The sequence below is a fragment of the Carcharodon carcharias genome, chromosome 2 (genome assembly GCF_017639515.1).
Source record: "Carcharodon carcharias isolate sCarCar2 chromosome 2, sCarCar2.pri, whole genome shotgun sequence".
In the NCBI taxonomy this organism is placed as follows: Eukaryota; Metazoa; Chordata; class Chondrichthyes; order Lamniformes; family Lamnidae; genus Carcharodon; species Carcharodon carcharias.
In genome coordinates, this window is record NC_054468.1 from 215022001 (window position 1) to 215034950 (window position 12950).

Below are 12950 nucleotides of genomic sequence, written 5' to 3' on the forward strand. Positions count from 1 at the left end.
AATCAAGAAGATATGAGAAAATTGTATAAGTTCTGTATAGGGAGTGAATGAGTGCATGTTTGAATTTTTTTAATAGGTTAATGTTTTCCCTGTACACTTTGTAATGAAACACATTTGGAAATTGTGTTTCATTTCTTAAGGGTGGAGGCATGTTAGGAATCCATATCTCCAAGAACTATATGCTATTTTTAAAAATTAGAAGGACATTGAATCATTTGAACACGCTCTTGAATTTTTTTCCTAAAAGGTTACAAGTTCACTATTGTCCATAAGCAAACTGCTTTTTCCAAGAAATACTATGACTTCAGCTCTCTTTCACCCTCCCTCACTCCCTTATTCCCTCACTCACTCCCTCTCTGCATTGCCTGCAGTCCAGAGTGGGTGAGTTCACCTTCAGCCAGAAAATCCTCATCTCAGTATAACTCATCTGTACTTGAAAGCCTGCGAGGTTACAACAAGTAAGAGTTAACAAAGACAGCGTTTCACCGAAGATACTTTGGAAAGGACTTCCAGACAACTGCTGTGACCAGCGCTCCATCTTCACACATAGGAATACCAAATCGACAGCATCAAGACCTTTTTGAACTTTATCTGTTTTTATAAAGGGTTCCCTTACACACACACGAGCACCAAATCAACAGCATCAAGACTTTTTCGAACTTCATCCTTTTTCATAAAGGGTTCCCTTACGCCAACCTCTGCACAGACTTTATTTGTCTTGCCCTTTGGTATGTGTGTGTGCGTGAGAGGGTGCTGCAACTTTAAAAGGGGTAAATCGTTACACTTCCGGATTACAAATTGTATGTTAACCAGTTTTGCAACTTGTTTTAAAAAAGGAAGTTTTGTTTCATAATAAGTCAATTATTCTGAGTTTATTGAAAGAATCCTGGTTTAAGTCTCTTTTATTCAGGGTCTAGCAGTAGCGAAGGTAAACAATTGGCCAATCTGGTGAGTGAATTAAACATTTACATTTATGGGATTTCATGTTTTTACATACATCCCAAACTTTGTCACCTTCAAAGGAAGAAGTTTGGACAGTCTTGCCAAAAATTGCTCTCACTTCTCTACCATAATTTATAATCCCATCTGACTCCCTAATCATCAACCTAATCATTCATTTCCAACCATTGCATAATCCAAGTGCATTTCGCAGTGATTATTTTAAATTGTAACCTAAGCACGTTGCGTTAATATAGCTTTATAAATATGCCGTTTATTTTCAATTCGTAGCTAGTTGAGTGAATTGTGTTAATCAGTTATAAAACATATGCAGTTCTGTGCTCCTGTTTGCAGTGTGTTGCAGTATTTACATGACTAAAACATTGTTGCACACTTTATGGCTGTCAGCATATTCAAATAAAAGGCTTGCTGTATATTTCAGGATGATCTCTGTTGCTGTGTGTATATTTGTTGTACTGACTTAAGGATTAGCCGCATACACAAGGGATCCTCTTACTGCCAATATCTGTGTCTTGTTCCTGCCAGTAGCCTTGACATTGTTATTCTAGGCATAATTTAGTTCCTCTAACTTGGAGAACAGCCATCAAGATGACTGCTGTAGCTGCTAATACTGTAAGGTTGTGGTCATTAATTTGGGAATTACAGTGCTGCCTACTACAGAAGCTCAGGACAATTAATTTCATGATCAATGAGATATATGTAAGTAAACCGAGCATTTTATGCTCTCAAACAGTAACAAAAGAACCTAACCTGGAATTGTATTTCCTTGCTGTCCCTCATCCCAAACCTGTCAACTAGAAAATTATGGGGGAAGACTTTGCTCTTCATTTTAACAAAGTTGTTACTTATATATCCATTAATGCTTTTTCAATCTAGTAAACAGCAGAAATGTTCCCCTAATATTACTTTTGACTTTTCTGTACATTTAATTACACAGTAATGTCTTGGATCATAAGACCGTAATTTGCAAAATAGTTGATCAAATGCTATTGAATGAGCACTAAGTTAGTGCATAGTATTTCTAGTAATGGACAGATTTTTTTTTCCTTATGAAGAGGGATTGAAATGGGCATAGTTTTCACTGAAAATCTTAAATAGAGTAAATAAAGAGAAACTTATTTCCAAAGACTGAAGGATTGACAACCAGAGGGCACAGATTTAAGGTGATTTGCAAAAAAGACAGGCAGTGTGGGAGGAGCTTCCTGTTCTTATAAACGCTTTGTGCCAGTATTCCACAAGTGCTGCCATTAAGCTGGCTACAGGGTTCTGAGGAAGACTTATTTATTTTCTATTTATGCTTTGTGAACAGATGTCTGGCTTCTTGGCTACTCCACACAACTGCACACCTGAGATCAAGAATAATGAAAAAAGAATTAAACCTGCATCATCTCTCACTGTACTGCCCCATCATGCCACATTGCTGCTGTAGCATTCTGCATTGAAGATGTTTGTCAACATTGAACTATGTTTCTCTTCTAATGCTATATTTGGTTTTAAATCCCCATGACCTGTATTTTAGGAGCTGAGTTGTTTTAAATTAGTTGAGTACAAGCCATTTCGAAAGTGCTTTCGTGAAATAAGGACTCTGATGCGGTTTTAGTCGGATCAGGGTGGCAAAGTGAATTATTCCATGGATTTCAAATGTCAAGTATTACAAGAACAAAAGATAAACCCATTCCTAAAGTAATTTTTGACATGCATGTTTTCGGTTGACCTTCTAATGAAAGAAAGACAGTCCTATGGCAAGGTTGAATTGTTAAGTAACATTGATGGACAGTTGTACATTGTCAGAATTTGAGAAATATGATGTGGTGCTGTTATTTTCTTCAGTCATACAAAATAGTAACAAAGACTTTATAGTTTTTTTAACCATTAATCTTCTTGTGCCTTTTTTATCTCCATGTCCTTCTCATGATCACTGTCAATGCCATTCTATAATAGGTGAGAGGAGGTTAGTTTTATGAGTGGGACGAGTTTCTCTGTCGATGGTTTACCATGTCTAGGTGCGGTTATTTACCTAGTATTTTTGAAAATAATTTTTTTAACGTCTATTTTTGAAGTGGAAGGAAACTCATTTCCTAACCCCTAGGCACAATGAGTAAGTTCATACTAGAATGCACAATTTACTTTAAAATGCTTTTCAGCACATCAATAAAGTTCAATTGAAATTGTACCATTCCTGTTCCATTGAAGGACTTGATTGGTAAAGATCAATACTCTTTCAGTTCTTGCGGTTGGACAATGGTGAATGTTAGCTAACAGTTAAGTGACCTGGCCACCCCCAGAAAATGCTAATGACATCAGATGAGAAGAACACCTGGAGGTGGTTAGTGGAACCCTTGACAGAGGAAATTCCATCAAAGGATGGGGTGCTAAGTCTTCAGTTAATAAATGGCATCCACACCCTTACAAGCCATGACATTTCTGCAATGCATAACAAGTCAATGAAAGAGCAACCATGAACCGCCTGAAACACAACATCAGGGTTTATGTCCCTGCCTTTGATATAAAGGATAGTCATAGGAGCTTTGATGATATTCAGTCAGTAGTGATTTTACAGGTGCAGGTGTTTCCTGGTATTAATTTTTGTATACACTTTGATTTAATCTTGCATGCTGTAGTAAAGATTATTTCTATTGAGGCAGCATAGATTAAAATCTTTAAGAACTCCACTCCCATTAGTATTAATGCCCATCTATCGTACTAATAGGATCATTTTATGTCCAATCCACTAGGACGTAATTTGTCTGAATCCTCCTAAAGTAAATCAGGGCCACATTACTGTCTATGTGGCCAACAAGCTTAAGAGAAAGATTTAATGCATCAAAGTAGTATGTTATAATTATACCTTTCTTAGTCATAGCAGTAATACTGATTTTTAGAGAATTGAAAATAAGCACTACATTCTGCCAGATGTTGCAGGATTGATGCATTTTGCTATGTTACATTTACATATACAGTAGAATGATTTTTGAATTACTAAAAGTAAAAATAATGAATTGAGGCATAATTAGTGTTATTAGTGGTAAGTCTGTATTCACATGGCACAGTTAGTAAGCAATCATGAACATATTTTGAAATAGTTCTTGAGTACAAAATTGATTGTAAATATCCATTTAAGTTTGAGAGTTTCTCAAAGGTAGGTGATTACATTAGACTCAAAGAAATTTAATTTATTTTTTGCTGTGAATGAAGAGAAGTCTATTCAGCACAAGTGTTAATTTGACATTTTCCCCTTTTTTTCTCTACAGCTTTGACAGCCTACACATACCTTACCATTTTTGATCTTTTCAGGTAATTTTTTGTTATGAACCTCAATTTTTAGTGCACTTATATTAAAGATTCATTGATAAAAGTGAGACTTTATTTTGTGAAATCTTGTAAATGGCTGTAATGAAATATATTCAGAATTAGTTGTCACTGTGTGACTGCTTTCCATCAGGTGATCATTTTTTATTTGAACTTGCAAGTTATCTGTTTATTTCATAAACACTTACCCTTTTGAGGAAGGGTGGGCAGGTGAGCTGTTTCCTGTCCTCTGCTGCTCTTGCCACAGTTGCTTGGATGTCCACAAGAACAGACCTTGAGAACTTCTACATTCTCTGGGATGATGCCTGACATCTGCTTACTATAGTTCCTTCTGGTTACACAGCTGAGATTAGGTACCTGGTATGGTACAGTTTGATTGCCATGATAATGCTGTGTTGCCTGCTTCGCATTTTGTAATTTCACAACTCAATTCATTTGGCTGTTCTGCCACATAACAATAATGTAATTATTTTTGTTCTGATGGTAGACAGCTTACAATAGGTATTTTGTTTGAAAATATTGTCAGTAAAGAAACTTTCTATGCCTTGGTCTATATCTCAGAATGAGTCTCTGTTTACATTTCAGCATGAGAATTCTTGCAGCATTCTTTGTAAAATTCTGTTCAAAATTTATTACTTTGAAAACTACAAAGGACATTCAGTGCTTTGAGTTAGATTGTAGAATATTAATCTATCGCTACCTCGCTGAAGATGAGGATTGAAAAAGACATGCATGATAGAAATGTGTAGAAGTCCATTCGGTATTGGAGAGAGGTTAACATTTCAGATGAGACTCTTCTAGTTTCCTGCCCTTCCTGTCTTTCTTAGGGAATGATTATCAATATGGTCCCTGCTGTCATTTATGAAAGTGAATATCATAATTGACTTTTATCTGGGATGTCATCACTTCAGGAAGAATGGAAAATAACATATCTTTGCTGTAGCAAAGTCATGTTGGATTTTGTTTCTTTTAAACTGGCACCAGAAAATGTGATTGGGAGATCTGTAAGATGCAATTAATGTGCACATTTGTTACTTTACCTTCAAAAATGGTTGTCTGCTCACCAATGCTCTTTTTATTGAAAGGGGGAAGAACTGTTGTTTGTTCTTCTCACTATGAATTATTTATCTACATAAGTTTATGAGGCACAGCTTAATGTTTAGTAGAGTGTTAACAGTGCTACTGTTGAGATTATGAATACAACAGCACTAAGTGACATAATTCCAGCAAATCAAAAGCACCTTCCAAGGCTCCCTGTTAGTGACTGATTATGCACAAAATTTTGTTTGTTTATTGGGCTGGGGTTAGAATTGTAAAATATATCTCTGTACTATTATATCATTTTTATGTGAAATATTAATTTTTAAAAATCACTACATAATCAGATCTGATGCTTACAAATAAATTTGGTTTTGCTACTTTCAGTCCAGGCTTTTTGACATTAATCTCTTTATTTCCTAGTTTGGTGACTTGCCTAATAAGTTTCTGGGTGACTTTGAAGAAACCTAGTCCAGGGTACTCTTTTGGGTAAGTATATGTTCAGCATTACTCAGTAGACACTTACATGAGGTAGCCCTCTTGACCCATAACAGTTTGATGAGCGCTTCTATCCATTTTACCAAAAGTATGACATTTAACCCTTTTAAGACATTTGTTTTCATGTTGCCTATTTGTAAAGTAACAGGTTTTTCAGCCTGGTTGTGTTCGTAACATAAGGTTGACTGGGTCTCCAGTCTGCTTGCAACTGAAGTGAAATTTCATCCTTTATGTCCTCTGCCAGTAGATAGAATACTTTATTCCATCACTTTTCTGATGATTGAGAGTAGGCTGATTCGGCAATAATTAGCCAGATCAGGTTTGTCTTTTTTGTGAACAGGACGTACCTGGGCAATTTTCCATTTTGTCTGGTAGATGCCAGTGATGTAGCTGTACTGGAACAGCTTGGCAAGAGGCACGGCTAGTCTTCACTACTGCCGGGTTGTTGTTGGGGCCAATGGCCCCATCCAGTGCAACTTTTTCCTCATATTATGTGGAGTGAATCAAATTGACTTAAGATTGCCTTCTGTGATGGTGACGGCCTCAGGAGGAAGCTGAAATGGATCATCTTCAATTATATCAGTGTGGTTCAGAGCAACTGTTATTGATGAACTTGGGGTTTAAATTGAACAAGTGTACATTGTGTTCTGGAGAACAACAGTATAGCCTGTACTTACCCACTGTCAGGCTCAGTGGTGGCACACTGGTTTCTGAGTTTGTTGTCATGGCTTCAAAATGCACTCCAGTGACTCAAGTTACATAACTCAGGCTGACACTTCAGTGTAGTACTGAATGAGAGTTGCACTGTTGGAGGTGCGGTGTTTCAGATGAAACATTAAACTAAGGCTTCATTTGCCCTCTGAGATGTACAGAAAAGATTCCATGGCAGTATTTCAAAGGAGAGCAGGCAATATTTTTCCATTTTCTTGGCCAATATTTATCCCTCAACCAGCATCACTGAAATAGATCGCCAGATTGTTGATGTTTGTGGGGGCTTGCTATGCACATGTTTCCTAAGTTACAGCAGTTCTTCACTGGCAATGAAGAATTTTGGAATCTTCTACGGTTATGTAGGACACTATATAAATGCAAATGTGTTTTATTTTCTTGCTGATGTTTTTGACAAATCCATGTGCCACTAAATGTATAGTTGCTTCATTCTACAACATACTTAGCAATACAACTGTACAATTTATTTCTGCTCAGTCTAGAATTTCAATCCTGCTGCCTTCACAATGGCATGGAAATTCTTGGGTAATTTTCTTAGCAAATGAGAACTAGATTTTAAAATCCTCGTGGATTTTCAAACCTGATAATATTCAGCTAGGTTTCCAAAATGGTATTTTTTAGCCACCTGACAGGTTCAGTAGACACATTTGATCTGGTTGTTTAGAAGGTGACCCAGAAGTAGAAGATTGCTCACGATACTAGCATGAGAATGAAAAGCCACAACTTAATTTTAGTCCATAGATTAACCATGTAATTGACTTGTGTATTCACTGAAAAATGTCACAATAAACAAATTATGCCTTTGTGTGCTGTTCCCTGGTTAAGTGCAAGCTCTAACTTGTATCAATGTTCTATTGGATGAAGCCAAGCTCTGAATATTCTGCTAACAGTATCATGTTCTGTTAGAAAGAACATTGGTCATCACATTCCTATAGAGTGGAACTTGAATCATCCAGACAATATAGACATTCCATTATGAAAATTGTAAATATCTGTTTCTTTCATGTGACTATTAACTTTGAAAGAGCAACCAGTAATGAAGAGTTTTATTTAAGAGAATTTTATTTAAAAAGTCCCCTTTAGGGGATAATCACTTTTTCCCACACAACTGTCCCTATTTGCTTGCACATGGAACCTCTACATGATGAGCTTCTCCCCCCTCCCTCCCTCTGTCCAACACGACCGTATTGAGCATTAGTTGGCTTTGTAATATCTTTGTTTTCAGTTTGTGGCTCAGGAACAAAAAACTTTTTTCACCCAATTTTAAAGCACTTTAATTATTATTTTAATTTTAAAATCCTGCAGTATGTATGTTGGCTGGGCATCCAGCTGGGACAGCTGTCTTTGTCATGTTTCATAGCTGGTGGAAAAAAATAACATTCTTATTCAAAACCCCCAGAAGTTCCTGCAGCTTCAAGAGAAACACCTTAAAAAAAATTCATTTTATGGCACAAATATTAGTCAACAACAAGATCATAATGTGTTGTTGGAGGTGCAGTGTTTCAGATGAAGCTGAATTCCTTGGAAATCATTAACAATGAGCACCATTCTTTGAGACTACAGACTATTCATTTCCAGGTTTCTATCATTTCACCTGTTTCATTGGCCTGGGATAGGTGTGTAAAGACTTGGTGAGGTTGATTATTTCCCTCTGTTTGTTTTTACTCACCTCTTAGTATGTCAGCTCCAAGTAGGTCAACTGAGATCAAAAACTTAGAAGCAAATCTGTTTACTACAACAGTTCATTTTTATCACAGGGCCACATGTGAACTATTCTAGAAAATGTTACATTTTATCTTGAAATATTTCTTGTGAAACACATCAGATTTTTTTCCTGTATGGATCCTAATCCAGGAATTTACTTGGAGACATTGGATTTACATCAGTCCAGACTTACTGGATCAAAGTCCACTTGAGCTCTTAGGTTTGTATGGGTTTGTAGTGCAAAGGTAACTCTAAATTGTCTCTTCTTAGAAACGTGACTCACAATGGAAAAAGGGATAGCAGAACTGCAGTAAAGATCCCATAATGTGGTTGTGGCTCTTCTCCCTTCTTCCCTAAATTTTAAATGTTCTTTATTGAACCCAGCTGCTTCCTGTACCTCCTAATGGCTTCCTGATGAATTGAAAGCAGGCCTCCCACCTGCTTGGCTTGTAAAGGTGGGTAGCATTAGAAACTAAAAGCAAAATACTGCAGATGTTGGAAATCTGAAATAAAAACAAAGTACTGGAAAAGCTCAGTGGGTCTGGCAGCATCTGTGGAAAGAGAAACAGAGTTAATGTTTTGGGTCCAGTGTGACTCCTCTTCGGAACTCTGTTTCAATCTCCACATTCTACCAGTTTGCTATGTTTTTCCAGCACTTTTTGTTTTTATTAGCATTAGAAACTGTTGTGGCTACTCCTTGCCATACCACTGCACAGCATGATTCAGATCAGAAAGTGAACTGTGAGGGAGATCCTAACTTTTCGTTGTGCTAAGTTTTATTGCTTCATTAGTCAGCATTTACTCATCAGAAACTACATATACCCTTCGAAATCCAAAAGCATTTCAACCACAAGTTAGGCCTGGTTTGTTAATGCATTTTCATGGTCTGACCACTAACTTAACATGTGAAATAATAAGGTGAAAACATGAGAAAAGAAAATGAATATGGTATAACTGTCCAGCTGCCAGCTATATAGTATTATTTTGTAATTTTATTTTTATCATTCTCTTTCTCTCTCTCCTACTCCACAAGACCCTAACATTGCTGTGCTGCTCACATTCCCCAGCTGAATGCATTGGCAGGAGATCTTCTCAGCCTCGGTCAATGCATTAGACAACTACTACAAGGTGCACCACATTGTACCAAAACAAATATTGGTGACTCCCCCTCCCTAAAACAGAGCATTTGAGACTGAGAGCTTGTGAGGAAGATCAGTTACAGTCCTACATCCCACCACTTTGTATCTCAGAATATTAGCATTCTGGTGTTTAGTGGCACCGCTTCACTCAGTTCCTCTCTACACATGTAAGGTAATAAACTGTGCAACTTTGAAGTCAGTCCTTATACAAAGTAAAAATCTACACAAAATAACTTGTCTGCAATAACTTATTTATGAATGATTGTTATTGCAAGAAGTGACGACAGGCACTGCTGTATGGTCAAAACTACTTCAATGACCTGAAGAGTCTTTTCATAATATTTCACTGATAATCCAGTTATTCCTCTTCTACAGCAAAAAAAGAAAGACTTGCATTTATGTCATGCTTTTCATGACCTCAGGACATCCCAAAGCACTTTATAACCATTGAAATACTTTTTAAGTGTAGTTACTGTTGTAATGTAGGAAATGTGACAGCTAATCTGTACACATCATGCTCCAGCAAATGTGATAATGTGTTCGGGCCTCAACTATTTGTAATCTATTTCAAACACTTGGATGAGGGGACCAAATGTATGGGAGCTAAATTTGCTAATGACACCAAGATAAGTTGGAAAATGAGAGGAGGTAAAGAGCCTGCAAAGGGATATAGATAGGTTAAGTGAGTGGGCAAAAAAATTGGCAGATGGAGTATGATATGGGAAAATGTGAAGTTGTCCACTTTGGTGGGAAGAATAGAAAGCATTATACTATTTAAATGGAGAGAGATTGCAGAACTCGGTGATACAGTGGGATCTGGGAGACCTGGTACATGAATCACAAAATGTTAGTATGCAAGCACAGCAAATGATTAGGAGGACAAGTGGAATCTTGCCGTTTATTGTAAGAGGAATGGAATATAAAAGTCGGGAAGTTTTACTGCAGCTGTACAGGACCTTAGTGAGACCACATTTGGAGTCCTTGTGTACAGTTTTGGTCTCCTTTTTTGAAAAAGGATGTAAATGCATTAGAAACAATTCAGAGAAGGCTCACTCGTGGGAAGAGGTTTGTCTTATGAAGAAATGTTGAAGAGGTTGGGCCTATTCTCATTGAAGTTTAGAAGAATGAGGGGTGATGTTATTGAAACAAAAAAGATCTTGAGGGGACTTGATAGGATGAATACTGGGAGGATATTTCCTCTTGAGGGGAAAGATTAGAACCAGGAAACACAGTTTAAGAAAAGACTGAGATGAGAATTTTTTTCTCTGCGAGTCATTAGTCTGTAGAATTCTCTTCCCCATAAAGTAGTGGTGGCTGGGTCAATGAATTTATTCAAGGCTGAGTTGGATAGATTTTTGATAGACAAGAGAGTCAAGGGTTATTGGAGGGTTAATAGGAAAGTAGAGTTGAAATTACAATCAAATCAGGCATGATCTTATCGAATGGCAGAGTAGGCTTGAAGAGCCGAATGGTGCTACTCCTGCTCCTAAATCTTATGTGCCTATAATCAGATATTCTGTAATGTTGGTTGAGGAATTAAAAATTGACCAGGACACTATGGAGGAATCGCTGTTCTTTAAAATAGTGCCATGGGATCTTCTGTGTCTTACTGAGAGGACAGACTATGGTTTAATGTTTGTCTGAAAGACAAATTATACTGATTTTTTCCCCCGTTGCTTCCTGCAGAAGAAATACCCCTGAAGGGAGAAAATTTTGAACTGGAAAACACATTTGAAATTTATTGCATGTTCCTGAAATTTATTTTAACACTAAGATTCAGCTATGTATAATGTTAGTTTTAAATGTTGCAGTAATTTATTTTCAAGATAAGATCTACAACCAAAGTACTGAAAATGACCTTATAAATTTTTTATCTGAGCAGGATTACATTCGGCAGTTGAAATCTGAAAACATTAGTTCAGCTGTTTGCTGACCCACCTTCACCATTAAGTGGGGGGAGAATCCTATGTTAGAGCAATTTTAGTTCTGTCTTGCACCTATTTCTACTCTGCATGGAATAGCATATGCATTAATGAGAACCATGCATGGATTGTTTTACAATCGTGACACTTGTTTTCCTGTCTGATGCTTAAATTTCAGGTTTGAGAGGTTTGAAGTATTAGCAGTGTTCGCTGCCACCGTCCTGGCACAGCTCGGGGCTCTCTTTATACTCAAAGAAAGGTAGGAATGTGGGTCCTTTTCCCTTTGATTGACATGTAACATTTTACCATGAAAATTTATCCTGGCCTGACATGCATCGGGCTAATCAATATTTTATAGATGCAAGAACACAATTGTTCCTTTAAGCATTAGAGCAATAATTGTGCAATTTGAGAGTATTTTAAAATCGTGCCAAAAAAAAAGAGGAGGGGGTGATGTACTTTGGCTATACTTTGGTATTACTTTAAAGTTTTATTCAGATTCAGAATGATTGATGAGGGAATTCAAACCAAAGATTTAGTAAAAATGGAGCTAGCATTTCCATTAATACCTATTTCAATAAAATGGTAAAGTTAATTATATCAGAGGTTATCAGCTAATTTCTAGAAGCTTTTTCAGTGCGAAGAAATAGTATATGTTTTTAAACAATAAATGTGTGCATCTCTTAATACTATATACGGAACAACAGTAACATTACTCAATTAATCAGTAAGTAAGTGGATAGAACATGCTGTTATTGGACTATCATAAACATACTTGACTATTTGGGGCACAAAGGGAGCTCAGCTTCAGCAGTATGTTTGAAAGAGATCAAGCATATTAGCTTAATGCGTCAAATTGCTTGAACTTCCTGACCTCCTTGTATTTATATTTATCCCTCCATTTCAATTTCTCTCCCCCACCCCCGCCGTGCCATATACCTAAGAACAAGACAGGCAGCTTGGTCCAAGGTTCCAAGCTATCTTTTTCTGCAGCCCACCATTTGTAGTGAAAGAGCAATTTGAATGTTTTTTTAATCTGTTTTTCAAAATTTTTTTTTTTTTGGTCCTTGCTCCTCCATTCCTTCAAACCCAACAGTCCAACACCTCTTTCCTGACCAAGATGATAACCTGGAGATCTGCTCTCAGGCCTCTACATGTTCCACTAAATCAGTTCTATAAATAGTAACTAGGAATATCCAAGGCCTGTCTAGCATGATTGACTTCTAACCTTCCTCCCCAACCCCGCCCCCCCGTTCTTCCTCCTCCATCTCTTCCCCAGTCTCCCCCCCCCCACCCATACCCATCACCATCCTGCAGCCCTTCATGTAGGAAACATTTAAGATTTGTTTATTGCCTGCCACCATACCCCACCACAACCCCCACCCCATGAAACCCCTCCTGCTATGACTTATCCCTGGCCTAGGCCGCTTCTCAATCCTGGGCCTCTGGTGGCTGTCATTCCCTCAGCATCCACCACCTCCCTGGTGATGCTGGTGAGCAAAAGAGCTTCTGACCACTGATTGGGCGGCAGGTCTCGGTGGGTGGGATTTCTGCCTTAAGGTCCTTGATCCCAGGGAAGGCCCGCCAGTGGCCAGGTAAGTGCCAGAGAGGCACTTAAAACCAGCGGGCTTCCCGGAAAAGGCAATACTGG

The 12950-nt window shown here is 37.6% G+C and overlaps 1 protein-coding gene across 1 annotated transcript in view; it reads left to right on the forward strand.

Moving 5' to 3' along the window:
* slc30a6 (solute carrier family 30 member 6) overlaps positions 1–12950 on the forward strand; it is a 141321-nt gene that overhangs the window by 65535 nt on the left and 62836 nt on the right. Inside the window, exons 5-7 of the mRNA XM_041176908.1 lie at positions 4212–4254; positions 5731–5796; positions 11478–11558. Coding sequence (XP_041032842.1) covers positions 4212–4254; positions 5731–5796; positions 11478–11558 — 190 coding nt within the window. The remainder of the gene's footprint in view (positions 1–4211; positions 4255–5730; positions 5797–11477; positions 11559–12950) is intronic.